The sequence below is a fragment of the Entelurus aequoreus genome, linkage group LG08, assembly GCF_033978785.1.
Source record: "Entelurus aequoreus isolate RoL-2023_Sb linkage group LG08, RoL_Eaeq_v1.1, whole genome shotgun sequence".
Taxonomy (NCBI): domain Eukaryota; kingdom Metazoa; phylum Chordata; class Actinopteri; order Syngnathiformes; family Syngnathidae; genus Entelurus; species Entelurus aequoreus.
In genome coordinates, this window is record NC_084738.1 from 65,222,432 (window position 1) to 65,250,313 (window position 27,882).

The 27,882-nt window shown below is 38.3% G+C and overlaps 4 protein-coding genes across 4 annotated transcripts in view; 1 reads left to right on the plus strand and 3 right to left on the minus strand.

Annotated features, from left to right (window-relative positions):
* The window catches only part of LOC133656159 (breakpoint cluster region protein-like), a 590,239-nt gene that overhangs the window by 292,825 nt on the left and 269,532 nt on the right, over positions 1-27,882 (plus strand). The gene's annotated exons all lie outside the window — the stretch shown is intronic.
* On the minus strand, positions 1,893-27,710 carry LOC133656207 (histone H2AX-like). Its single transcript, XM_062057118.1, has 3 exons — positions 27,305-27,710; positions 11,366-11,378; positions 1,893-2,303 (listed from the first exon to the last, which is right to left on the minus strand). The coding sequence occupies exons 1-3, from the start codon at positions 27,682-27,684 to the stop codon at positions 1,911-1,913; spliced, it is 786 nt and encodes a 261-aa protein (XP_061913102.1). The 5' UTR covers positions 27,685-27,710; the 3' UTR covers positions 1,893-1,910.
* Positions 10,408-10,805, minus strand: LOC133656204 (histone H2B 1/2-like). Its single transcript, XM_062057115.1, has one exon. It carries the CDS (start codon positions 10,797-10,799, stop codon positions 10,425-10,427), a length of 375 nt encoding a protein of 124 aa, XP_061913099.1. The 5' UTR covers positions 10,800-10,805; the 3' UTR covers positions 10,408-10,424.
* Positions 17,384-17,696, minus strand: LOC133656199 (histone H4-like). The gene is given in 2 exon segments (XM_062057108.1): positions 17,384-17,590; positions 17,592-17,696. Coding segments are annotated over 2 exon segments (312 nt in total).

Here is a 27,882-nt window from a genome sequence, read left to right on the forward strand (position 1 = left end):
CATATTCAGTGCCCTATTCTTGCTTAAACCCATGAAGTTGTTCTAAAGTGTCAAAAATGTCACACAACCTGCCGTTTTACTATGTGGGAAAATACATACAAATCAATGTTTTCATAGGTATTGTTTTATGTAGCAGACATTCATAATCATTTCCAAAAACCATACACACAATAATGTAATAGATCAGAAAAAGCTACAGTTGGCCATTAAGTGAAGTGAAGTATATTTATATAGCGCTTTTCTCTAGTGACTCAAAGCGCTTTACATTGTGAAACCCAATATTTAAGTTACATTTTTAAACCAGTGTGGGTGGCACCGGGAGCAGGTGGGTAGAGTGTCTTGCCCAAGGACACAATGGCAGTGACGAGAATGGCAGAAGCGGGGAACGAACCTGACACGGCCACTCTACCAACAGAGAGCTATACCATACCAATTGGTGATGTTTAAGCGGTTAAATTTTGGCTCAAGTGATTACTCTTATTTTCACAAGATTTGTGAATATTTGTATATTATTGTGATTGATGCATTTGTGTGGCTGTATGCACAAACTAAGTCACCTTCGCATATTTCAACATAAGCTTATTTTAAGGGGGGCAATGATCATTTGAACAGACTACTAAGATTTAGCACTCATTACTGAAGTTGTGTTAAAGCAGGGGTCACCAACCTTTTTGAAAGCAAGAGCTACTTCTTGGGTAGTGATTAATGCGAAGGGCTACCAGTTTGATACACACTTCAATAAATTGCCAGAAATAGCCAATTTGCTCAATTTACCTTTAACTCTGTTATTATTAATAATTAATGATATTTACACTTAATTGAACGGTTTAAAAGAGGAGAAAACACGAAAAAAAAGACAATTAAATTTTGAAACATAGTTTATGTTCAATTTCGACTCTTTAAAATTCAAAATTAAACCGAAAAAAGAGAAAAACTTAAAAAAAGAATTTATGGAACATCATTAGTAATTTTTCCTGATTAAGATTAATTTTAGAATTTTGATGACATGTTTTAAATAGGTTAAAATCCAATCTACACTTTGTTAGAATATATAACAAATTGGACCAAGCTATATTTCTAACAAAGACAAATCATTATTTCTTCTAGATTTTCCAGAACAAAATTTTTTAAATAAATTCAAAAGACTTTGAAATAAGATTTAAATTTGATTCTACAGATTTTCTAGATTTGCCAGAATAAGTTTTTGAATTTTAATCATAATAAGTTTGAAGAAATATTTCACAAATATTCTTCGTCGACAAAACAGAAGCTAAAATGAAGAATTAAATTAAAAAATGTATTTATTATTCTTTACAATAAAAAAAAAAAAAAATTACTTGAACATTGATTTAAATTGTCAGGAAATAAGAGGAAGGAATTTAAAAGGTAAAAAGGTATATGTGTTTAAAAATCCTAAAATCATTTTTAAGGTTGTATTTGTCTCTAAAATTGTCTTTCTGAAAGTTATAAGAAGCAAAGTAAAAAAATTAATGAATTTATTTAAACAAGTGAAGACCAAGTCTTTAAGATATTTTCTTGGATTTTCAAATCCTATTTGAGTTTTGTCTCTTAGAATTAAAAATGTCGGGCAAAGCGAGACCAGCTTGCTAGTAAACAAATACAATTTAAAAAATAGAGGCAGCTCACTGGTAAGTGCTGCTATTTGAGCTATTTTTAGAACAGGCCAGCGGGCTACTCATCTGGTCCTTGCGGGCACCGCGTTGGTGACCCGTGTTAAAGCATTATTCCTAAAATTGATGGCGAGTGAATGGCTGTATAGGCCCATTATTGTATTTGGTTGCATTAAATCCCAATAGAGGAACAAAATATTGGTTCAGAGTACATGCTCTTTACTGGAGTAGTGTGTGGCTCTTAAAAGAGCCTTTGTGGGATTCAAAATGAGATGTAATTTACTTCTTGGCAGCCTTCTCGGTCTTCTTGGGCAGCAGAACAGCCTGGATGTTAGGCAACACACCGCCCTGGGCAATGGTCACACCTCCGAGGAGTTTGTTGAGCTCCTCGTCGTTGCGGACAGCCAGCTGAAGATGACGGGGGATGATTCTGGTCTTCTTGTTGTCACGGGCTGCGTTTCCCGCCAACTCCAAGATCTCAGCGGTCAGATACTCCAGCACTGCTGCCAGGTAGACAGGAGCACCGGCGCCGATACGCTCGCCGTAGTTGCCTTTGCGGAGCAGACGGTGGACGCGACCCACTGGGAACTGCAGTCCAGCACGGGAAGACCTGGTCTTGGCCTTGGCTCTAGCCTTGCCGCCGGTTTTGCCACGTCCAGACATGATTTTCAACTGTATCGAGTAGCTCAGTGTCCTTCGACAAGTGAACGTTGAAGCCCTGCCAGCAGCCTATATAGTCACTCCCATGCTGATCTGTGATTGGCTGATTTGTCGGGGAAGCTGTTGTCCAATCAGCAACGAAGTTCCTCTAAATTGTTCTTCGTGTGTAAGTCCCGTATACTGCACTCATCAGAATGATATATTACTATAAAAGAAACTGTTTGTACAAAATATATTTATATATTGACACAAATATCCCTAATAGTATTAACTAACTAGATGAATACATTTCTCTAGTCGGCTCAACAGCATAAACTAAATCTTGATCACATCTTATTTTCAGTGAAGGTATAGGATAGGCAAATATAAGCTTTGGCTTCAGCCTAGTCCTTTTTCGGTCATTCTTTTTCTTTTCTTTGTGTGTGTAAATGTGTATGATTGTTAAATATGTATAATCTGTACTGTTAAACTGATCACACAAAAGGGTTGATGTTTGATTATGTGACCGAAATATACGTATTTCATTCATTCATTCATTCATTCATTCATATCGTGAGCAAACAGGGACATACACTAGGTGTGGCGAAGTTATTCTCTGCATTTGACCCATCACCCTCAATCACCCCCTGGGAGCAGTGGGGAGCAGTGGGCAGCAGCGGTGGCCGCGCCTGCGAATCATTTTTGTGATTTAACCCCCAATTCCAACCCTTGATGCTGAGTGCCAAGCAGGGAAGTAATGGCTCCCATTTTTATAGTCTTTGGTATGACTCAGCCAGGGTTTGAACTCACAACCTGCATATGTTTCTTGACTGCACTTAAAGGCCTACTGAAAGCCACTACTACCGACCACGCACTCTGATAGTTTATATATCAATGATGAAATCTTAACATTGCAACACATGCCAATACGGCCGGGTTAACTTATAAAGTGCAATTCTAAATTACCTGCCACACTTCCTGTTAAAAACGTTTTATTATGCTGACGTATGCGTGTGACGTCACGAGGACAAGGGAAGTATTCGGAGCCCGGAGAATCCTATACAACAAGCTCTGTTTTCATTTCATAATTCCACAGTATTCTGGACATCTGTGTTGGTGAATCTTTTGCAATTTGTTTAATGAACAATGGAGGCTGCAAAGAAGAACGTTGTAGGTGGGATCGATCGGTGTATTAGCGTCTGGCTGTAGCAACACAACAAGGACTTAGTAGACGCCTAGCCGATGCTAGCCGCCAAACCCACGGATGAAGTCCTTCGTCGCGCCGTCGATCGCTGGAACGCAGGTGAGCACGGCTGTTGATGGGCAGATGAATGGGCAGATGAGGGCTGGCTGGCGAAGGTGGAGCGCTAATGTTTTTATCATAGCTCTGTGAGGTCCGGTTGCTAAGTTGCTAAATTAGCCTTAGCGTCGTTAGCAACAGCATTGTTAAGCTTTACCAGGCTGAGAATTATTAACCGTGTAGTTACATGTACATGGTTTAATAGTATTGTTGATCTTCTGTCTATCCTTCCAGTCAGGGATTTATGTATTTTGTTTCTATCTGCATTTGAGAACGATGCTATCACGTTAGCTCAGTAGCTAAGTGTGTCACCAATGTATTGTCGTGGAGATAAAAGTCACTTTGAATGTCCATTTCGCGTGCTCGACTCTCATTTTCAAGAGGATATAGTATCCGAGGTGGTTTAAAATACAAATCCGTGATCCACAATAGAAAAAGGAGAGAGTGTGGAATCCAATGAGCCAGCTTGTACCTAAGTTACGGTCAGAGCGAAAAAAGATACGTCCTGCACTGCCTCTAGTTCTTCACTCTAACGTTCCTCATCCACGAATCTTTCATCCTCGCTCAAATTAATGGGGTAATCGTCGCTTTGTCGCTACTTCCGGTACAGGCAAGGCTTTTTTTTATCAGCGAGCAAAAGTTGCAAACTTTATCGTCGATTTTCTCTACTAAATCCTTTCAGCAAAAATATGGCAATATCGCGAAATGATCAAGTATGACACATAGAATGGATCTGCTATTCCCGTTTAAATTTTAAAAATTCATTTCAGTAGGCCTTTAATATAGTATAGTATATGTAGAATATATTTATATTATTTATATATTATATTATATTATTTATAATTATTATTGTCTATTGTGAGCGAACTGTGGTGCTGAATTCCCCCCAGGGATCAATAAAGTACTTTCTATTCTGTTCTATTCTAACTTAATCATTGGCACTTTAACTTAACTTAAACTGTATAGTCAAATAATTCAACAAAATATGAATTCCACGCCATAAAAACAACTGCAGACATGATTTGTAGATGAGACTAATATTTGTAGCAGGAAATCAGCTGCCAACAAACTGAGGCCATGTCCACACGAACACAGACACCTAATAAAAGCATACTTAGCTTTGCGTTTAGGCCTCTTGTCCACACGCAGACGCATACTTTTGTCTTTAAAAACGCAGACTTTTGCTGCCTTTAAACACATTATAAAAGGACTTACTGTATGTTTGAACGTAAACATGTTGCTCTTTACCCTCAACATTAATGAAAAAGACACATCAAAAAGGGCTTTGCGACACTAATGACAGTCAGCTGTTTTGGATCCGATCGCTGTGGAACCTCCACCTGATGGAAGAACTTTGACAAGCAAGACTTTTTACTGTGTCATAAGAAAGGTGCAACATCATCTCATGTTTTTAGTCCTTGTTTAACCACAAATCTTGAAGTTAACTTACATGTCTGGCTTCCATTTTTGTAGATGGACCGTGTTCGCGTGTAACAAGCGACCAAGCAACTAATAAAAACATGATGTAGCGTCCTCCTTGTAGTGTGTACTGATGTTAAAGACAATTACACATGTACTATATCTGTTATATCTCACATTCTATGTTGTGTTTTGGAAAAAAAAACGTTTAAAAAAATGTTAATTCATTAAGAAAACATAAATGTGTTGAGTTATAAACATTCATTCACTTTATTCTTTCCTTCCTGGATCTTAACTTTACCGCTGCCAGTATTTATTTCTATATTTTTACTGTAATATTTTCAGAATGTATTTGTTCTATTGTTGGCCAAAGTAAGACAAAGAAAACCATCTGAAGTTGTCTGGTTTTAATGCCATGATTTTAATAATGTGCACAGATTTTCCTCCATGCGGCCCCCTGAGCTAAAATGAGTTTGACAACCCTTATTAGAGTATTGCGTTATTTTCAGCCCAATAGTTGATTGGCACTATGATATGATACAGTAGCAAGTAGCAAACATCAAACGTTTCGCAACATTTTCTGATTAAAAAGCATGAGAATGAGTTTGACACCCCTGGACTAGAGCTTGCAGTTGGCGATCATAATTGAATGGTATTTAACAGTATTAATTGCTGAACTACCCCAGGGATCAATAAAGTACTTTCTATTCTATTCTAATATCAGGGAAAACAAGTATAATCGACCCCTAAAAGTGGATGTTCCTGCTTCCTGGCGGGTCGTGATCATCCCTGCTCTGCGCTAGGGTTAGTACAGCATACATAATGACGTCACTGTCAAAGAATGGGGAAATTGCACCATGTTGTGGAATGTTTACAGTGGAAAACAAAAACAGATTACATATTTCAACATAATTCTCTCTCATAGAACCAAACTTGTATTTTATTGCTGCCATGAGTGACACATTCCTTAGTGTAAACAAGTTAATCAACAAATAAATATAGGAATGAGTCTTTTGGAAGGCATTTTTAAAACTAAGGGCTCCTCCTCAGGAGCCATAAATCGCATCTCTTAAGATTGAAATCACTCTGACCATTGATTGATTGATTGATTGATTGAGACTTTTATTAGTAGGTTGCACAGTGAAGTACATATTCCGTACAATTGACCACTAAATGGTAACACCCGAATAAGTTTTTCAACTTGTTTAAGTCCGGGTCCACTTAAATTGATTCATGATACAGATATATACTATCATATATACTATCATCATAATACAGTCATCACACAAGGTAATCACATTGAATTATTTACATTATTTACAATCAGGGGTGTGGAGGGAGGGGGGGGGGAGATGCGGGGGGTCTGGACATCAAGTAGTGGACATAGAGAGAGAGAGAGAGAGAGAGAGAGATCAGAAGGCATAAGAAAAAGAAAAAGTATCTGCATTTGATTGTTTACATTTGATTATTAGCAATCCGGGGAGGGTGTTAGTTTAGGGTTGTAGCTGCCTGGAGGTGAACTTTTATTGCGGTTTTGAAGGAGGATAGGGATGCCCTTTCTTTTATACCTGTTATACCAAGATATGTTCATTTAAAATGTAACTCTTCCCCTTGACATAAAAAGGTAAATTGATCTTTCAGGATTTTAAGGATTAAGTCTAAAAATGTTGAATGATTTTGAAGGTGTCTCACAGAACACATATGTATGTTACCAATGTGTGTAGCAAATATACATTCAAGTACACTCTACTTTTAAACTGTTTTGTTAGATTGTTGCCCGTTTATCTCTCTTCTTGGCCTTCAGCCAGTCTAACTTGGAACAATATATGTTGTGAGAACATAATACAACTGTTATGTTTATTTCTAGTCACAGTACATGACTATAAGAATGTTGACTCCGTGTTATGTAAACTAACAATATTTATATCACCCCTTTTTTGATATACAGTACTGCAAAGCATTGTATGTTGTATTAAATGTGGACAAACCTTCACTAAAATATGGACTTGTGTTGAAGCTGAACTCATTATTTAATTGTATAGTGTTTATTATAGTCTTATCATTGCTTCAATATGTGAACTTTTCAATAAATTAACAATGGGTTATACTTGTATAGCGCTTTTCTACCTTCAAGGTACTCGGTGGCGGTATAGCTCGGTTGGTAGAGTGGCCGTGCCACCAACTTGAGGGTTCCAGGTTCGATCCCCGCTTCCGCCATCCTAGTCACTGCCGTTGTGTCCTTGGGCAAGACACTTTACCCACCTGCTCCCAGTGCCACCCACACTGGTTTAAAAATGTAACTTAGATATTGGGTTTCACTATGTAAAAGCGCTTTGAGTCACTAGAGAAAAGCGCTATATAAATATAATTCACTTCACTCAAAGCACTTTGACACTATTTCCACACTCACACACACATTCACACACTGATGGCGGGAGCTGCCATCAGGAGCAAGGGTGAAATGTCTTGCTCAAGGACACAACGGACGTGAGGAAGTTGGTAGAATGTGGGGATTGAACCAGGAACCCTCAGGTTGCTGGCACGGCACGGCCACTCCCACAATGCTCAAAAACCAACTACGTATCATTACATTTATTCATGACTGTGCCTGTCTGACAATAAAGACTATTCTGATGAGGGAGAGGCTGTGAAAAAAAGGATTGGCTTAAAACAGCGGTGACCAAACGTTTCCACTGAGGGCCGCACACAGAAAAATTAAAGCACGCGGGGGCCATTTTGATATTTTTCATTTTCAAACCATAACAAAATATATGGATTTTAACTTTTTTTTTTTACCTTTTTAGTGCTCCCGGGCACCATAAAGGGTCTAAGTCATTAAAATGTTAAAAACAAGTCAAATTATTATTATTTTTTTTTATTAAACGATTACAGTACATCTCTACAGTATATCAACTTCAGGTTGATATAAAATAAAATAAAAATGTTTTATGCTTTTTCTGTCAAAGACAACTTTTTTATAATAAAACTGAAATATGCAGTATTTCCCCCGATGCCCAAAACATTCAGAAAGCAATGTTTGATGTGAAGTAATTTGAGCCTTAAAAAGATCAATAATGCAGGACCCATTGATTTTAATTCATTATTATTTTTGAGTAATCACAGTGAAAAGATCAATAAAATCCCATTAAATGTACATATATGTATACATTAAATTATTAATTTTCATCATTTTTCCAGGGTAAAATTATTTATTTTTGAGTAACCACAGTGAAAAGATAAATAAAATCCCACTAAATGTATTTGGGATCCAAAAGGTGCCCCACCATATACAGCGGTATAGCTCGGTTGGTAGAGCGGCCGTGCCAGCAACTTCAGGTTTGCTGGTTTTATCCCCGCTTCCGCCATCCTAGTCACTGCCGTTGTGTCCTTGGGCAAGACACCTTACCCACCTGCTCCCAGTGCCACCCACACTGGTTTAAATGTAACTTAGATAGTGGGTTTCACTATGTAAAGCAGTTTGAGTCACTTGAGAAAATCGCTATATAAATATAATTCACTTCATTTCACTCATAAAGTGATACATTTTTATATATTTTTTTTAACTTTCAACACTTAAGTTACAAGATCAACTTAAGATATATATGTCAATTTTACGTTTGAGTTATTATTTTGTTTGTTTTATGCTTTTTTGTCAAAGAAAACATTGATGTTTTTGTATGACAACCACACAAAATATGCAATATTTTCCACATAAAACATTTTAAAGTGAAATATTTGGAGCTTTGAATAGGTCAATAATTCATTATAACATTTATATATTTTTTTAGCAATGACAAAAAAAGAAAATTAAAGATAGACAACAGAAAAAAAACAACCTGCATGGCAGCTTTGTGTCAACATTGCAACTTTTTGTAGTTAGATTTCACCTCATTCCACTTTAATGTTTTTTTATTTATTTTTGCAATAGCATTTCCAGAATGTGTGGCGGGCCGGTAAACCATTAGCTGCGGGCCGCAAATGGCCCTCGGGCCGCACTTTGGACACCCCTGGCTGAAAACCAAAAACTATTGAAATAAATGTAATTCTACCCCTTGACATAAAAAGTAAAATTAACTGATGAGAGTCTTTGGGACGGCTTTCAAAAGAATGTCTCCCCTCGAAGTCACAAACGTAAAAATTCAGACCACGCAAGTATGATATCCAAACAGCCCAGTATAGAATGGACCATGTTATCGATTAGTGCAGGGGTCACCAACCTTTTTGAAACCAAGAGCTACTTCTTGGGTAGTGATTAATGCAAAGGGCTACCAGTTTGATACACACTTAAATAAAATGCCAGAAATAGCCAATTTGCTCAATTTACCTTTAACCCTATGTTATTATTTAATAATTAATGATATTTACACTTAATTTAACGGTATAAAAGAGTAGAAAACACGAAAAAAATGACGATAAAATTTTGAAACAAAGTTTATGTTCAATTTCGACTCTTTAAAATTCAAAATTAAACCGAAAAAAGAAGAGAAAAACTTAAAAAAAGAATTTATGGAACATCATTAGTAATTTTTCCTGATTAAGATTAATTTTAGAATTTTGATGACATGTTTTAAATAGGTTAAAATCCAATCTACACTTTGTTAGAATATATAACAAATTGGACCAAGCTATATTTCTAACAAAGACAAATCATTATTTCTTCTAGATTTTCCAGAACAAAAATGTTAAAAGAAATTCAAAAGACTTTGAAATAAGATTTAAATTTGATTCTACAGATTTTCCAGATTTGCCAGAATAATTTTAATCATAATAAATTTGAAGAAATATTTCACAAATATTCTTCGTCGAAAAAACAGAAGCTAAAATGAAGAATTAAATCAAAATTTATGTATTATTCTTTACAATAAAAAAAAAAAAATTACTTGAACATTGATTTAAATTGTCAGGAAAGAAGAGGAGGGAATTTAAAAGGTAAAAAGGTATTTGTGTTTAAAAATCCTAAAATCCTTCTTAAGGTTGTATTTTTTCTCTAAAATTGTCTTTCTGAAAGCTATAAAAGGCAAAGTAAAAAAAATAATGAATTTATTTAAACAAGTGAAGACCAAGTCTTTAAAATATTTTCTTGGATTTTCAGATTCTATTTGAGTTTTGTCTCTCTTAGAATTAAAAATGTCGGGCGAAGCGAGACCAGCTTGCTAGTAAATAAATACAATTTAAAAAATAGAGGCAGCTCACTGGTAAGTGCTGCTATTTGAGCTATTTTTAGAACAGGCCGGCGGGCTACTCATCTGCTCCTTACGGGCTACCTGGTGCCCGCGGGCACCGCGTTGGTGACCCCTGGATTAGTGTATTGTGAGGTTCCGTTGAGTCGGTCGGGCCCATATAATGCATTTTAAGTACATTAGGGAAGCTCTTGAGAAGGAGTGGGTGGCTCTTAAAAGAGCCGTTTTTTGTGCAGTTGAGAAAAGTTTTGAGTTTTACTTGGAGCTGGTGTACTTGGTGACGGCCTTGGTGCCCTCAGACACGGCGTGCTTGGCCAGCTCACCCGGCAGCAGGAGGCGGACGGCGGTCTGGATCTCCCTGGAAGAGATGGTGCGTCTCTTGTTGTAGAGAGCCAGACGAGACGCCTCGGTGGCGATGCGCTCGAAGATGTCGTTGACGAAGGAGTTCATGATGCTCATGGCCTTGGACGAGATGCCGGTGTCGGGGTGGACCTGCTTCAGTACCTTGTACACGTAGATGGCGTAGCTCTCCTTCCTTGTCTTCCTGCGCTTCCCTTTGCCTTTTCCGGCGGCCTTGGTGACGGCTTTCTTGGAGCCCTTCTTGGGCGCGGCCTTAGTTGGCTCAGGCATCGTGTTGGAGGAAGATGAGAATGTGCACATCAAGTGCAAGACAACCTAGTTATTGACGCTTATATGCAAATTTGACTGTGGCAACGCTTTTTTCTGATTGGCTAGCACATAGTCTTGACGTCATACCTCTTGTTTTTAACAGAGAAGTGCCTGCTTTAGTACACTTTGACACAGACTCTGTATTTTTTTTAAGTTTTGGAACAATAACATATTTTAAACTTTAATCTTATTTATTAAATTGGACAAAATCAAAACCATTTTATATATTGTTATAGCTGACATGTTATATGGACAAATGAGCATACATATTTTGTTTTATATCTATTTAATCTATCTATTTTTATATCAGATAGAAGGTTCCTCCTCGGACGTACTGCAAGTGAAAAAGGGTGTCCCTCAAGGTTCTGTGTTGGGCCCATTATTATTCACTATTTACATAAATAATCTTGGACAGAATATTCCGAACTCAACTTTCCATTTCTATGCTGATGATACTGTCATATACTGTACAGCACCCACTCCTGCTGAGGCCTTTAAATATCTACAACATGCATTTGACAGAGTACAAGAACAACTTTGCTATCTTCAACTGGTTTTAAATGCAGAGAAAACAAAGTGTATGTTCTTTACCACATCAAAAACTCTAAGATCAGCACTGTGTGAGAACATTTTAACAAGAAATGGGCAACAAATTATGTTAGTATGTGCTTTTAAATATTTAGGATTTTTAATTGATGACCACTTGAGATTTAAGGAGCACATTCAGTATGTTGTAAAAAAAACTGAAACTTTTACTGGGATTTTATTATAGAAACAAGTCTTGCTTTTCTTTTACTGTGAAACAGAAATTGGTGGAAACAACCTTCTTACCTGTTATTGACTATGGAGATGTGTTGTACATGAATGCTACTGCTGGTTGTCTCCACAAGCTGGATAGTGTGTACCACGGTGCACTGAGATTTATCACCAACTGCGCTCCCCTTACTTACCATTGCGTATTATACTCAATGGTTAACTGGACATCTTTATGTGCTCGACGCCTCAATCATTGGTATGTTTTCATCTACAAAACCATTCTGGGTATCACTCCACCATATCTGTCTTGTCTTTTAACAAAGAAACAAGGAAGTCACAATCTTCGTTCAATGAATGTTCTGCAATTTGTCGTCCCCAAAGTAAGAACTGAACTGGGCAAGAAAGCATTTAGGTTTTCAGCAGCGAAGGCTTGGAATAACCTACAATCGAATATTAAACTTCAAACCCTTGTTACGTTGAATGAGTTTAAAGCTTCTGTGAAAGGACTGCAGTCTACCTTGTCTGTATGCACATGTGTTATGTGAGCAAGTTTTAATGTCGTAAATGTGATGTTTTATGTATTTGTTTACTGTTTTTAATGTAGCCTTGCTGCTGCCCTCTTGGCCAGGTCTCCCTTGGAAAAGAGATCTTTGATCTCAATGGGATTTTACCTGGTTAAATAAAGGCTAATAATAATAATATCTGCATGAAAGAAGACTAGCAACGACTTGGTGTAAATACTGTCCTTATTCTTTAAGACAGGAGTTTCCAAACGTGTTCCATTGAGGGCCGCACACTTTGATATTTTCTGTTATGAAAACCAATACAATAAGTAGATTTTTGTTTTGTTTTACTTTTAGGGCCTCCCTCAAGTTTCATTAAAAGTAAATCCTATAATAAAGATGGCTTTTGAGTGGCTGCGGTGTGTGTCGGAACAGGATGTGTATCTAATAACACACAGATGCATTCTCATTATTGTTATTATTCACCATGTACTTCTTTACCAAATGTCTGAGCACCTGTATCAAAGGTCAGAGTGTGAGTTGTTCCTGAGGGGAAGATGTCCCTATCAAATAAATGACGTCCTTCAGGAAAAACATTTAAAACATGTTCCCGACTGACATTCTGTCAATAACACCGCATTTGTGTCAAACTATTGGGATATTTTTTCAAAGTTAATTTCTGTGAATTACGCACACGAGTAATTGGTGATTATAGCGATTAATCAAAATGCAAAACTGAAAACAGTCACCGTTTGACAATATTAAAATACACATTGTCATTTACTCATATCGTGATTTTTGTCTAATCTATTTGTCTTGTGTGTCTTTGCGAATGATTCGAGTCTTTTGAGCGCCTCTTTTAAGTGAACAAGAATCGATTCGCAGATGTGGGCAGCTGTTTTGTTTATTTACATGCAAATACAAAGTGGCCTGACTGGTAACTGACAACACAATTAATGTGAGTCAAAGGAAACGTAGCAGCATTTAGATTCATTTTTATCTATTTATATTTATTTGTATTCACTTTGCTAGTTCATCGTTCTGTACACACACCATGTAGGGTAGTACAATTTTGTATTTACATTATGTGTGCACATTGTATCTTGTTTTATTTACACTTTTTAAATACATATATACATTTTTATTTGTACAGGGGTTAGTGCATGTGCCTCACAATACGAAGGTCCTGAGTAGTCCAGAGTTCAATCCCGGGCTTGGGATCTTTCTGTGTGGAGTTTGCATGTTCTCCCCGTGACTGCGTGGGTTCCCTCCGGGTACTCCGGCTTCCTCCCACCGCCAAAGACATTCACCTGGGGATAGGTTGATTGGCAACACTAAATTGGCCCTAGTGTGTGAATGTTGTCTACCTATCCGGGTTGGCTCTGTGATGAGGTGGCGACGTGTCCAGAGTGTACCCCGCCTTCCGCCCGAATGCAGCTGAGATAGGCTCCAGCACCCTCGCAACCCTGAACGGGACATCGCGCCGTCGATCGCTGGAACGCAGGTGAGCACGGGTGTTGATGAGCAGATGAGGGCTGGCTGGCGTAGGTGGAGCGCTAATGTTTTTATCATAGCTCTGTGAGGTCCGGTTGCTAAGTTGCTAAGTTAGCTTCAGCGTCGTTACCAACAGCATTGTTAAGCTTTGCCAGGCTGAGAATTATTAACCGTGTAGTTACATGTACATGGTTTAATAGTATTGTTGATCTTCTGTCTATCCTTCCAGTCAGGGATTTATTTATTTTGTTTCTATCTGCATTTGAGCCAGATGCTATCACGTTAGCTCAGTAGCTAAAGAGCTTCGCCGATGTATTGTCGTGGAGATAAAAGTCACTGTGAATGTCCATTTGGCGTTCTCGACTCTCATTTTCAAGAGGATATAGTATCCGAGGTGGTTTAAAATACAAATCTGTGATCCACAATAGAAAAAGGAGAGAGTGTGGAATCCAATGAGCCAGCTTGTACCTAAGTTACGATCAGAGCGAAAAAAGATATGTTTTGCACTGCATTCTAGTCCGTCACTCTAACGTTCCTCATCCACGAATCTTTCATCCTCGCTCAAATTAATGGGGTAATCGTCGCTTTCTCGGTCCGAATCTCTCTAGCTGCGTTGAAAACAATAGGAAAATATGAGGAAGCGAACAACTGACTATGTCACGCTACTTCCGGTACAGGCAAGGCTTTTTTTTTATCAGAGACCAAAAGTTGCGAACTTTATCGTCGTTGTTCTATACTAAATCCTTTCAGAAAAAATATGGCAATATCGCAAAATGATCAAGTATGACACATAGAATGGATCTGCTATCCCCGTTTAAATAAAAAAAATGTCATTTCAGTAGGCCTTTAAAAGGACCGTTGGGTATTTTTGATAGAACAAGGGGCGGCGTGGCGAAGTTGGTAGAGTGGCCGTGCCAGTAATCGGAGGGTTGCTGGTTACTGGGGTTCAATCCCCACCTTCTACCATCCTAGTCACGTCCGTTGTGTCCTTGGGCAAGACACTTCACCCTTGCTCCTGATGGCTGCTGGTTAGCGCCTTGCATGGCAGCTCCCGCCATCAGTGTGTGAATGTGTGTGTGAATGGGTGAATGTGGAAATACTGTCAAAGCGCTTTGAGTACCTTGAAGGTAGAAAAGCGCTATACAAGTATAACCCATTTATCATTTATTTATTAAATGTTCAGGCCTTTCTAAATCCTAAATATCCAGTGAGCAATTTGTAAAACTGAAAGTTATTTCCAGCATTATTTAATGTTTTTCCGAGAGTAATTGGTGGTCAAAGATGCAATTTAGCAGGGAATTCAGTTGAAATAGTTAGTTACGTATTTCTACGGTCAGTGGTCAACAAAATAAACAAACAGTTGTACATTCATTAATTGAAAATGTTGCAGAGCGAAAGCGTATAGGCTGAAGTTCAACACTTATTGCGCCTAACCCTATAAACAATGTCAAATAAAAGATACGCTTCCAAATAATATAAAAATGTCCTTTGCACAACTTATTATAAATACACTTTGTACACAACATAAACACTGTTCAATTATATACACAGTTAAGACATGTGAAATATCATTGTATACATATTAGTTAAACCTTTGTACAAATTATATACTATATACAAGCTATACTACAAACAGTCTTGGATTTCAAAAATTAATTTTTAATTTACATTTCTTGTATCACCACTTTTTTGTTCATATTGGCAACTTTTGTTAACGCAGCTTGTACTTGACTTATGTCTGTAATTTATTGTGATGTTGGTCAATTGATGTGAGAGTAAGAATTAGAGAGGCAGGCCGATATTATTGGCCGATAAATGCTTTAAAATGTAATATGGGAAATTATCGGTATCGTTTTTTTTATTAAATCAACATAAAAAACATAAGATACACTTACAATTAGTGCACCAACCCAAAAAACCTCCCTCCCCCATTCACACTCATTCACACAAAAGGGTTGTTTCTTTCTGTCATTAATATTCTGGTTCCTACATTATATATCAATATATATCAATACAGTCTGCAAGGGATACAGTCCGTAAGCACACATGATTGTGGGTGCTGCTGGTCCACTAATAGTACTAACCTTTAACACTTAATTTGACTCATTCTCATTTATTACTAGTTTCTATGTAAATGTTTTTATATTGTTTTACTTTTTTTATTCAAGAAATTTTTTATAATTTATTGTTCTTATTATATTTATTTATTTTTTTAAAAAGGACCTTATCTCCACCATACCTGGTTGTCCAAATTAGGCATAATAATGCGTTAATTCCACAACTGTATATATCAGTATCGGTTGACATTGGTATTTAAAGAGTTGGACAATATCAGAATTTCGGATACCGGCAAAAAGCCATTATCGGACATCTCTAGTAAGAATACATTGTTATTTGTAACACATATCAACAATTACGGATATGGTTATTAATATATTACCAATTTATATTTTTATCACAGATTACGTTCCGAAATTGAGGGAAGACGCAAAGATGCAATTTAGGGGTGCAAGCATCACTTTCAGATGTTTTTGATGACTTACTTAACTTACTATGTGCTGGGACACCCCTGTACCTGGCAGTCACGTGACAGGAGACAGCGAATGAGCGTCGTCAACGTGCAACACGCACACAGCCAGCCGACAGCGATGCAGCCAGGCATATCCAGTGTCAGGCATTGTTTATTTTATTTTTTTACTGAATATTTTTGTTTAAATGATTATCCTAAATTCAAATAATTTCCACACAGGGGAATTTACAGTTAGTTGAAAATTGCTTGAGTATTTAAAAGAAGATAAGAAAGAGATACAATTTGGAGATTCTTCTTTTTTGCATTACAGTTTTATTTTTTTCCAAGAAAATCTTGAATATATGATTGAATGTGATTTTGGTTTCAATCTGTGACATGATTTCTTACATTTCGAAAACATTAGCCTATTTCATATTTCATTAATTGCTAATTATATCACAAACTTTAAAAAATAACTGCAGCTTCTTGCAATTCGGATTTGACTGTTAATTGGAAAGCCCTAATATTTAATTATTATTATATATAATATATAGTTATTATATATAATATTTAATTTATTTTTCATATTTATGTTATTTATTTTAATTTTACTTTTATTATATATTGACCATAATAAATGTGGTATAAATGGTCTGTATTTGTCTTGTGATTTGTCTTAAATAACAATAGTAATAATATTTTTGACTGACAAAAAATTGCCAATAAGAAATTATTGGTATCGGTATCGATGAAAATGCAAGAAAAGGTATCGGTATCGAATCCTAAAAGTGTGGTATCGCCCATCCCTATATTGACCATAATACATGTGGTATAAATGGTCTGTATTTGTCTTGTGATTTGTCTTAAATAGTAATATTTTTGACTGACAAAAATTGCCAATAAGAAATTAATGGTATTGGTATCGATGAAAATGCAAGAAAAGGTATCGGTATCGTATCGAATCCTAAAAGTGTGATATCGCCCATCCCTAGTGGAAATGTAAGTATTCTTGGATTTCAAGAATTTATTTTTAAGTTACATTTCTTATATCTACACTTTTTGGTTAACAAAAAGTCTGGATTTCATTGTGATATCGGACGTGATATGTGGGAGTAACTAATTGTTAATAGTTGCATATTTCAAGAAGTAATTATAAATCTGGTTATGGTACTCTTTTTATCACTGACCATCAAGATTATAAATTTGAGGAAAGACAGCACTTTTGAGAGAAGTGTGTGGTCCTTAAAAGGACCGTTTTTTTCGATTGGAGAATGATCAGTTATTTAACCTCCGAAACCGTACAGAGTGCGTCCCTGCCTCTTCAGGGCGTAGACAACATCCATGGCGGTCACAGTCTTCCTCTTGGCGTGCTCGGTGTAAGTGACGGCATCACGGATGACATTCTCCAGGAACACCTTCAGGACGCCGCGGGTCTCCTCGTAGATCAAGCCGGAGATACGCTTCACTCCGCCGCGGCGAGCCAGACGACGGGATGGCGGGTTTGGTGATTCCCTGGATGTTATCACGGAGAACTTTGCGGTGACGCTTGGCGCCTCCTTTCCCCAATCCTTTGCCTCCCTTGCCACGTCCAGACATGTTTCCTCGGTTGTAGTCAAAGTAAGAAACTGACGCTCACTTGAAAGAAGGCCGGTATTATGACAGAAATGCGGACCTGAAAGAAGACAGCTGATGCAATCTTGGTTAGGAGGGGCGTTACTTAGAAGCACCTCCCCTTTTCTCATATGGTCACAATGCTCCCTATGTTCTTGTCAAATGTCATTCAATTCACATTTTATCAAAAGAGATAGTAGAAATAAATAGTACAGATGGCATTTATGAACTAGGGATGGGCGATACCACACTTTTAGGATTCGATACGATACCGATACTTTTTCTTGCATTTTCATCTATACCAATACCGATACCGATACCAATAATTTCTTATTGGCAATTTTTTGTCAGTCAAAAATATTATTACTATTGTTATTATTTAAGACAAATCACAAGACAAATACAGACCATTTATACCACATTTACTATGGTCAATATATAATAAAAGTAAAATTAAAATAAATAACATAAATATGAAAAATAAATTAAATATTATATATAATAACTATATATTATATATAATAATAATTAAATATTCGGGCTTTCCAATTAACAGTCAAATCCAAATTGCAAGAAGCTGCAGTTATTTTTTAAAGTTTGTGATATAATTAGCAATTAATGAAATATGAAAAAGGCTAATGTTTTCGAAATGTAAGAAATCATGTCACAGATTAAAACCAAAATCACATTCAATCATATATTCAAGATTTTCAGGGAAAAAAATAAAACTGTAATGCAAAAAAGAAGAATCTCCAAATTGTATCTCTTTCTTATCTTCTTTTAAATACTCAAGCAATTTTCAACTAACAGTAAATTCCCCAGTGTGGAAATTATTTGAATTTAGGATAATCATTTAAACAAAAATATTCAGTAAACATTACTAAAAAAAACAAAAAAAACAATGCCTGTTTTAAGTCAACAATTGGACAACACTGGATATGACTGGGCCAGCTCTATACTCTGCCAGGTACAGGGGTGTCCCAGCACATAGTAAGTTAAGTAAGTCATCAAAAACATCTGAAAGTGATGCTTGCACCCCCCACACGCCGTTTTTTGGTTTATATCGATACTTTTTTCAGAAAAGTGATGCCAAATGAGAAGCGTGTGAGTATCGATATATCGATACCACAGGATCGATATGCACATCCCTATTATGAACATACACTGCAAAAAGTCAGTGTTCAAAAACCAAGAAAAAAAAATACAAAAATTAGGAGTATTTTATTTGAACTAAGCAAAATTATCTGCCAATAGAACAAGAAAATTCGGCTTGTCAAGACTTTCCAAAACAAGTAAAATTAGCTAACCTCAATGAACCCCAAAATACCTTAAAATAAGTATATTCTCACTAATAACAAGTGCACTTTTCTTGGTAGACAAAAAAATTAGACCTTTTTGCTCAATATGTTGAAAAATATTCTTAAATGAAGTAAATGCTAGTGCCATTATCTTGACATAATATACGCTCGGCATCATGTTGTTGTTTTTCATGCTTGAAGTAAGAAATTATTATTTAAAAAAGTAGTTTTATACTTGTGAGTGTTGATGACACAGCTTTGCTTTTTGATTGATTGATTGAGACTTTTATTAGTAGGTTGCACAGTGAAGTACATATTCCGTACAATTGACCACTAAATGGTAACACCCGAATAAGTTTTTCAACTTGTTTAAGTCGGGGTCCACTTAAATTGATTCATGATACAGATATATACTATCATATATACTATCATCATAATACAGTCATCACACAAGATAATCACATTGAATTATTTACATTATTTACAATCAGGGGTGTGGAGGGAGGGGGGGGGATGGGGATATGGACATCAAGTAGTGGACATAGAGAGAGAGAGAGAGAGGGATCAGAAGGCATAAGAAAAAGAATCTGCATTTGATTGTTTACATTTGATTATTAGCAATCCGGGGAGGGTGTTAGTTTAGGGTTGTAGCTGCCTGGAGGTGAACTTTTATTGCGGTTTTGAAGGAGGATAGAGATGCCCTTTCTTTTATACCTGTTGGGAGCGCATTCCACATTGATGTGGCATAGAAAGAGAATGAGTTAAGACCTTTGTTAGTTCGGAATCTGGGTTTAACGTGGTTAGTGGAGCTCCCCCTGGTGTTGTGGTTATGGCGGTCATTTACGTTAAGGAAGTAGTTTGACATGTACTTCGGTATCAGGGAGGTGTAGCGGATTTTATAGACTAGGCTCAGTGCAAGTTGTTTAACTCTGTCCTCCACCTTGAGCCAGCCCACTTTAGAGAAGTGGGTAGGAGTGAGGTGGGATCTGGGGTGGAGGTCTAGAAGTAACCTGACTAGCTTGTTCTGAGATGTTTGGAGTTTAGATTTGAGGGTTTTGGAGGTGCTAGGGTACCAGGAGGTGCATGCGTAATCGAAAAAGGGTTGAACGAGAGTTCCCGCCAGAATCCTCAAGGTGCTTTTGTTGACCAGAGAGGAAATTCTGTAGAGAAATCTCGTTCATTGGTTAACCTTTTTGATTACCTTGGTTGCCATTTTATCACAGGAAAGGTTAGCCTCTAGAATGGAACCTAGGTAGGTGACCTCATCTTTCCTGGTGATGACACTGTCACCTACTTTTATGGTGAAGTGATTGACTCTCTTAAGTTTGATGTGGGACCCAAACAGGATGGATTCTGTTTTACCCAAGTGTATGGATAGCTTGTTGTCAGCGAGCCAGGTGCAGGTGCAACAGTTGATATTGTAGTTTCAAGCATGTTTTACTCAATATAGGTCATCAAATCTCAGCAACAAGCTGTAATATCTTACTGACATCATTTAGGAGCAAAACACTTAAAACAAGTAAAACACTCTGACAGAAAATCTGCTTAGTGAGAAGAATTATCTTATCAGACAGAAAATAAGCAAATATCACCCTTATTTGAGATATTTCATCTTACTTAGTGTAAGAGTTGTTGAAACTTACACTTAATATTTTTGTTTTAAGGGTTAATATTTTTTGTTGAAAATTATTACGGTTGTGAATTCATGTTACATTTTTTGTAAATAAGACACATTTTGTTTACTATAAAAAGGGCAATTTAATTCCTTTTGTTACACCGCTATTCTCGCAAGGTTTTGGTTTAGTATTAGAGGTTGCCAGACCTGCATTCCAGACATGCAAAAGACTTTGAGCGAGCCATCAGCCGCAGCAAGAACATTTCGCTAGCTGAACAAAGTATTTTGTCATATTGTGTCGAATTATTCTGTATATTTGTAAAGTACATTGGTTTAATTATTGTACGCTCATTTAGTATGCACAAGACTGAAATATTTGCTGCCCAAGAACCTCCGAAGTGGCAGGCGGCCACGAGGTAGCTATTTTGTTTAGCACTTTATTTGCCTGTGACTGAACTATGTCTAAAGCATTGTATTTCATGTCTTGTCCTGTAGTTTTCACGGCAAAAACCCAAGTAAAGAGCCCGTCTTTAAGAAACCGTGCCTGTGTTGTCATTTCGGAGCCACACTTAGATTGCAGTTTTTGCAAATAGATTACTGTACAGATAAATATATTGCACTTTTGCATATGCATCCACATTTATGGATGTATGTTATATTGTCTTATCCATTTTGGGAAAATTGAGGGGATTATCAATTATTATTGATATATATATATATATATATATATATATATATATATATATATATATATATATATATATATATATATATATATATATGATAAATTATTATTTATTATTATTTATTATTAAATCCAATGCCCTTGACGCAAATCCCACAGGGGTGATGGAAGGATGGGCAGCGCCTGAGAGCTGCGGCCTGCCACCATGGCCCCCCACTCCCTCCCCTCTGTTGCTAGATATCTGGAGATGTACGTTGTAATATGTATATGTGCTTTGCTATGGAGGTTTTTTCTCACTTTAGACTGGGCCCCCTTGGGATTTTTTTTAATCATCCTTCCCCAGCGTTTACCTTTTTCCCATCTTTTACGGGGCGCCTTGTGGCGACCCATCAGCATTCCTGTTCTGTAACCCTGTACACTGTTTGTTTGTCTCATCTTGAACGGCTTTGTGCTGAAAACAAAGTTTTGTTGTGCTTGTGCAATGACAATAAAGACCTCTCCTATCCTATCCTATCTTATTATTATGATGCGTTCAAGAGTCTTACGGCCTGAGGGAAGAAGCTCTTTTGTGGATCAATAAAGTTTGTCTAAGTCTAAATATTAGGGCTGTCAAAGTTAACGCGATAATAACGCGTTAACTTTAAATTTCAATAACGGCACTCGTTTTTTTATCGGGCAATTAACGCAAACATTTAATTTTGACCCTTACTGTAGCGGGGGGGGGGGATTTTGCTGTAGCTCACTTGCTACTTATGAGCCACAAGCGAGTAGAAATGGACAAAGGAAAGTTTACCTTATGGAAATATCAGGTTCACAGCCATGGCAAGGTGTTCTCCCGACAAGAAAGGACTATTTTTTGTCATGAGGAGAGACGACATCCCTGCAGCAAACGTCTGCTGCACCCGTCAATAAGTGGGCGTTGTTTCACTTACGTGTTTAGATTACAGTTGAAGTGCGGTGATAACATAACATTTGGATTACTGTTACAACAGCAGCAAAGGCGGTTTATCATCGGGGGCTCACTTTTGGCAAAAACTCGCTCTTGCGGCGGTGCCTGCTCAATTGGCAATGCTTTGCGGCGGTGAGACCAACGCTGTAATATTCACCGTCGACCCGTTTTAAATAAATACTTGTAAAATCTTGCAAAATACCTGTTGACTGTTTAAGAAAAGAATCAGTAGTATTGATACCCAGGTTAATATTGGTTATGGTATTAGTTTATTTCGAACACGCATATTTTAGTGTCCAGCTATGAAAATATTACATGTATAATTAATAATTCTTAAATTAATTCTCTATGTTCTCAAATGCGGGTTCACTGTATACATCAAACCTGAAATATTGTGTTAACTGTTGATGAAAAATGTGATTTATAATTATCCTTATGTCCAGGGTGTACCCCGCCTTCCGCCTGAATACAGCTGAGATAGGCTCCAGCACCCTCGCGAGCCGAAAGGGACAAGCGGTAGAAAATGGATGGATCTTTATCATGACTACTATTATATTTCTATTATGACTTGTTCTTAAAAGAATTGTGTTGTTCTTTGTAACAAAAGGGAATTTTTCAATCATTTTAATACTGTTATTTTTATGTTGCTGTTTTTAACTAATTAAAAAATGTCTACGAATAAAATAGTTGTCTTGTAATCGCAAGCAACTAAATCAGCAAATCAATAAACGGGTTATACTTGTATAGCGCTTTTCCACCTTCAAGGTGACCCATCAGGAGCAAGGGTGAAGTGTCTTGCTCAAGGACACGACGAGGTTGGTAGAAGGTGGGGATCGAACCGGGAAACCCTCAGGTTGCTGACACGGCCACTCTCCCAACCGCGCCACGCCGTCGTAACGTTGCAAGTAAATAGTATCGATATCAGCGATACTAGCTCTGTACTTACTTGGTTTTGGATGGATACCAGTATTCCCAGTATTAAACACAACTACACTACAGTGAGCTTAAAGGCCTACTGAAAGCCACTACTACCGACCACGCAGTCTGATAGTTTATACATCAATGATGAAATCTTAACATTATAACACATGCCAATACGGCCGGGTTAACTTATAAAGTGACATTTTAAATTTTCCGCTAAACTTCCGGTTCGAAACGCCTCTGAGGATGACGTATGCGCGTGACGTAGACCGGCGAACACGGGTATGCCTTCCACATTGAAGCCAATACGAAAAAGCTCTGTTTTCATTTCATAATTCCACAGTATTCTGGACATCTGTGTTCGTGAATCTGTTGCAATCATGTTCATTGCATTATGGAGAAGGAAGCTGAGCAAGCAAAGAAGAAAGCGATCAAATGTTTGGAAGCCGCAGCTGCGTACTCACGGTACCGTGTATCCAACTCAAAGTCCTCCTGGTAAGAGTCTCTGTTGTCCCAGTTCCCCACAGGCCAATGTGTATCCAACTCAAAGTCCTCCTGGTAAGAGTCTCTGTTGTCCCAGTTCTCCACAGGCCAATGGTAAAGCTTGACTGTCATCGTTCGGGAATGTAAACAATGAAACACCGGCTACAACGTAGCCGCTACGTGTTTGTGTTGCTGCAGCCGGCCGCTAATACACCGCTTCCCACCTACAGCTTTCTTCTTTGCTATCTCCATTGTTCATTAAACTAATTACAAAAGATTCACCAACACAGATGTCCAGAATACTGTGGAATTTTGCGATGAAAACAGACGACTTAATAGCTGGCCACAATGCTGTCCCAAGATGTCCGCTACAATCCGTGACGTCACGCGCAAACGTCATCATACCGAGACGTTTTCAGCAGGATATTTCCCGGGAAATTTAAAGTTGCACTTTAGTAATCTAACCCGGCCGTATTGGCATGTGTTGCAATGTTAAGATTTCATCATTGATATATAAACTATCAGACTGCGTGGTCGGTAGTAGTGGCGTTCAGTAGGCCTTTAACTTCATTTTCACACATATTGTTCATATTGTTAAATTGTTAGTATTTGTTAATAAGGTTGAATTTTTACACACTTTGGGGGCAAAAAAGTAAGGTTTGGACAATCATTAAAAATATCGGGACCAACATTGGTATTGGTATCGGGTTGATACTAGTCTGATTGTTAAATTGTTAGTATTTGTTAATAAGGTTTAATTTTTACACACTTTGGGGGCAAAAAAGCAAGGTTTGGACAATCATTAAAAATATCGGGACCAACATTGGTATTGGTATCGGGTTGATACTAGTCTGATTGTTAAATTGTTAGTATTTGTTAATAAGGTTTAATTTTTACACACTTTGGGGGCAAAAAAGCAAGGTTTGGACAATCATTAAAAATATCGGGACCAACATTGGTATTGGTATCGGGTTGATACTAGTCTGATAGGATCGTTACTCACATCTGCTCTCTCAGGCTCACTTTGCCCCCTCCACCTTGGACTACTGACTTAATTTTTCACAAATATCTGCTAACAATGGAAGTAATGCTGACATTCTGTAAAAACGTTGTCACACTGATGCAGTTCTGTTATTTTACTCTATTTTAAGAGCAACACTTTAGATATCATCATACATATTAGCTGTATTAGAGTGTCCGCCCTGAGATCGGTAGGTTGTGAGTAGGGTTGGGTATCGAGTATCGATTGGAACCGGGACTAACTTTCCGATTCTCCCGGAATCGTTCAAAAGTTTAAATTTCGATTCCTAGTTTCGATACCCAGTCCGCCGACCGTAAAAAAAGAATAAGTCCGCCGACCGGAAGAAGAAGCCGCTAAACACCAACGAAGAAGCGCCCGCCAGGCTCCGCGATGTGCTCAGCGTACTCCGTTCACCGTAGCGGCAATGGGGAAGATGTCGGTGCCACAGACGGAAGAGTGCCACAGAAAGGTCACTGCACACATAGTCAAAAGACTGCATCCCTTTTCAGAGGTGGAATCTCCAACATTTAGGTTGGTTCAATCAATCAATCAATCAATCAATGTTTATTTATATAGCCCTAAATCACAAGTGTCTCAAAGGGCTGTACAAGCCACAACGACATCCTCGGTACAGAGCCCACATACGGGCAAGGAAAAACTCACCCCAGTGGGACGTCGGTGAATGACTATGAGAAACCTTGGAGAGGACCGCATATGTGGGTAACCCCCCCTCTCTAGGGGAGACCGAAAGCAACGGATGTCGAGTGGGTCTGACATAACATTGTGAAAGTCCAGTCCACAGTGGATCCAACACATCAGCGGGAGTCCAGTCCACAGCGGGGCCAACAGGAAACCATCCCGAGCGGAGACGGGACAGCAGCGCAGAGATGTCCCCAACCGATGCACAGGCTAGTGGTCCACCCGGGGTCCCGGCTCTGGACAGCCAGCACTTCATCCATGGCCACCGGACCTATGCAACTCCCCCTCGCAAGGGACAGGGGAGAAGAGGAGAGAAGAAAAGAAACGGCAGATCAACTGGTCTAAAAAAGGGGGGGTCTATTTAAAGGCTAGATTATACAAATGAGTTTTAAGATGGGACTTAAATGCTTCTACTGAGGTAGCATCTCTAACTGTTACCGGGAGGGCATTCCAGAGTACTGGAGCCCGAATAGAAAACGCTCTATAGCCCGCAGACTTTTTTTTGGCTCTGGGAATCACTAATAAGCCGGAGTTCTTTGAACGCAGATTTCTTGTCGGGACATATGGTACAATACAATCGGCGAGATAGGCTGGAGCTAAACCGTGTAGTATTTTATACGTAAGTAGTAAAACCTTAAAGTCGCATCTTAAGTGCACAGGAAGCCAGTGCAAGTGAGCCAGTATAGGCGTAATATGATCAAACTTTCTTGTTTTTGTCAAAAGCCTTGCAGCCGCATTTTGTACCAACTGTAATCTTTTAATGCTAGACATAGGGAGGCCCGAAAATAATACGTTACAGTAATCGAGACGAGACGTAACGAACGCATGAATAAGCAATAACGTTAGAGCTAAGCTAATTGTTACTGGGCTAAACAGTAACAGCAACAGTACATGTTTGTTTATGTTTGCAGGGATATGGTGAAAACTCTCAACCCAAAATACATACCACCTTCCAGGGACTACCTGTCAAACACATTGCATGGTACAAGAATCTTTGTTTTAGCAATCAAGAATATTTCAGTTGATTTTATCCTTCTTTGTGGAGACATTGTTGATTGTCACGTCATGTTGGGATGTACTTTGTGGACGCCGTCTTTGCTCCACAGTAAGTTTTTGCTGTCGTCCAGCATTCCGTTTTTGTTTACTTTGTAACCAGTTGAGTTTTAGTTTCGTTCTGCATAGCCTTCCCTAGGCTTCAATGCCTTTTCTTAGGGGCACTCACCTTTTTTTTAATTTTTGGTTTAAGCATAAGACACCTTTTTACCTGCATTTACAAAGCAATTAGCTAGCGGCAGCCAGCTACTGATATGGAAGAGTATTACACGGTTACTCTGCCCAGCTCTAGACAGACCCGACACTCAACAACACATCATTTGCAGACTATAATTACTGGTTTGCAAAAAATAATTTTAAGCCATATTTAATACAGTGGTTGAGAACACTGCTATGATAGGTGAATTTTTTCCTCATTAGCCAATCGTTAAAATGGCACAGTAAAACTGCAACTAACCAGACTTTAGAACTGCGCTTTCAAACAATGAAATCTAGAACCAGATCCATTTGAGCCATACTGCTCATCTCTAGTACGCACGTGTAAAAGTGCAATATATATATACACCTGTATAGTAACCTATTTATTCATGCACCTTATTGCTTTTTCATCCTGCACTACCATGAGCTGATGTAACACAATGTAGTTCTTATCTGTACTGTAAAGTTGAAATTTGAATGACAATAAAAAGGAAGTCTAACTCTAATCACTGGGCTGCTGATAACAGTACACAACTGGTGATGTGTCACTACTTAAAATTAAGACCTGCTTATTTTAAACATGTAATAGTGAACGTTTTTTTGCTCTTTACTGAGATAGTGAGTGGCTCTTAGAAGAGCCGTTGTGGTGATTAGGGTGTGAAGTAGTTTACTTCTTGGCGGCCTTCTCGGTCTTCTTGGGCAGCAGAACAGCCTGGATGTTAGGCAACACACCGCCCTGGGCAATGGTCACACCTCCGAGGAGTTTGTTGAGCTCCTCGTCGTTGCGGACAGCCAGCTGAAGATGACGGGGGATGATTCTGGTCTTCTTGTTGTCACGGGCTGCGTTTCCCGCTAACTCCAAGATCTCAGCGGTCAGATACTCCAGCACTGCTGCCAGGTAGACAGGAGCACCGGCGCCGATACGCTCACCATAGTTGCCCTTGCGGAGCAGACGGTGGACGCGACCCACTGGGAACTGCAGTCCAGCACGGGAAGACCTGGTCTTGGCCTTGGCTCTAGCCTTGCCGCCGGTTTTGCCGCGTCCAGACATGATTTTCAACTGTATCGAGTAGCTCAGTGTCCCTTGACAAGTGAACGTTGAAGCCCTGCCAGCAGCCCATATACTGACTCCCATGCTGATCTGTGATTGGCTGATTTGTCGGGGAAGCTGTTGTCCAATCAGCAACGAAGTACCGCCCATTTCCGTGTGTGTGTAGTAAAGCGCTTTGAGTACCTTGAAGGTAGAAAA

Coding starts and splice junctions, on each gene's coding strand:
- LOC133656204 (XM_062057115.1), bottom strand. CDS start 10,799: ATGCCTGAGCCAACTAAGGCCGCGCCCAAGAAGGGCTCCAAGAAAGCC.
- LOC133656207 (XM_062057118.1), bottom strand. CDS start 27,684: ATGTCTGGACGCGGCAAAACCGGCGGCAAGGCTAGAGCCAAGGCCAAG.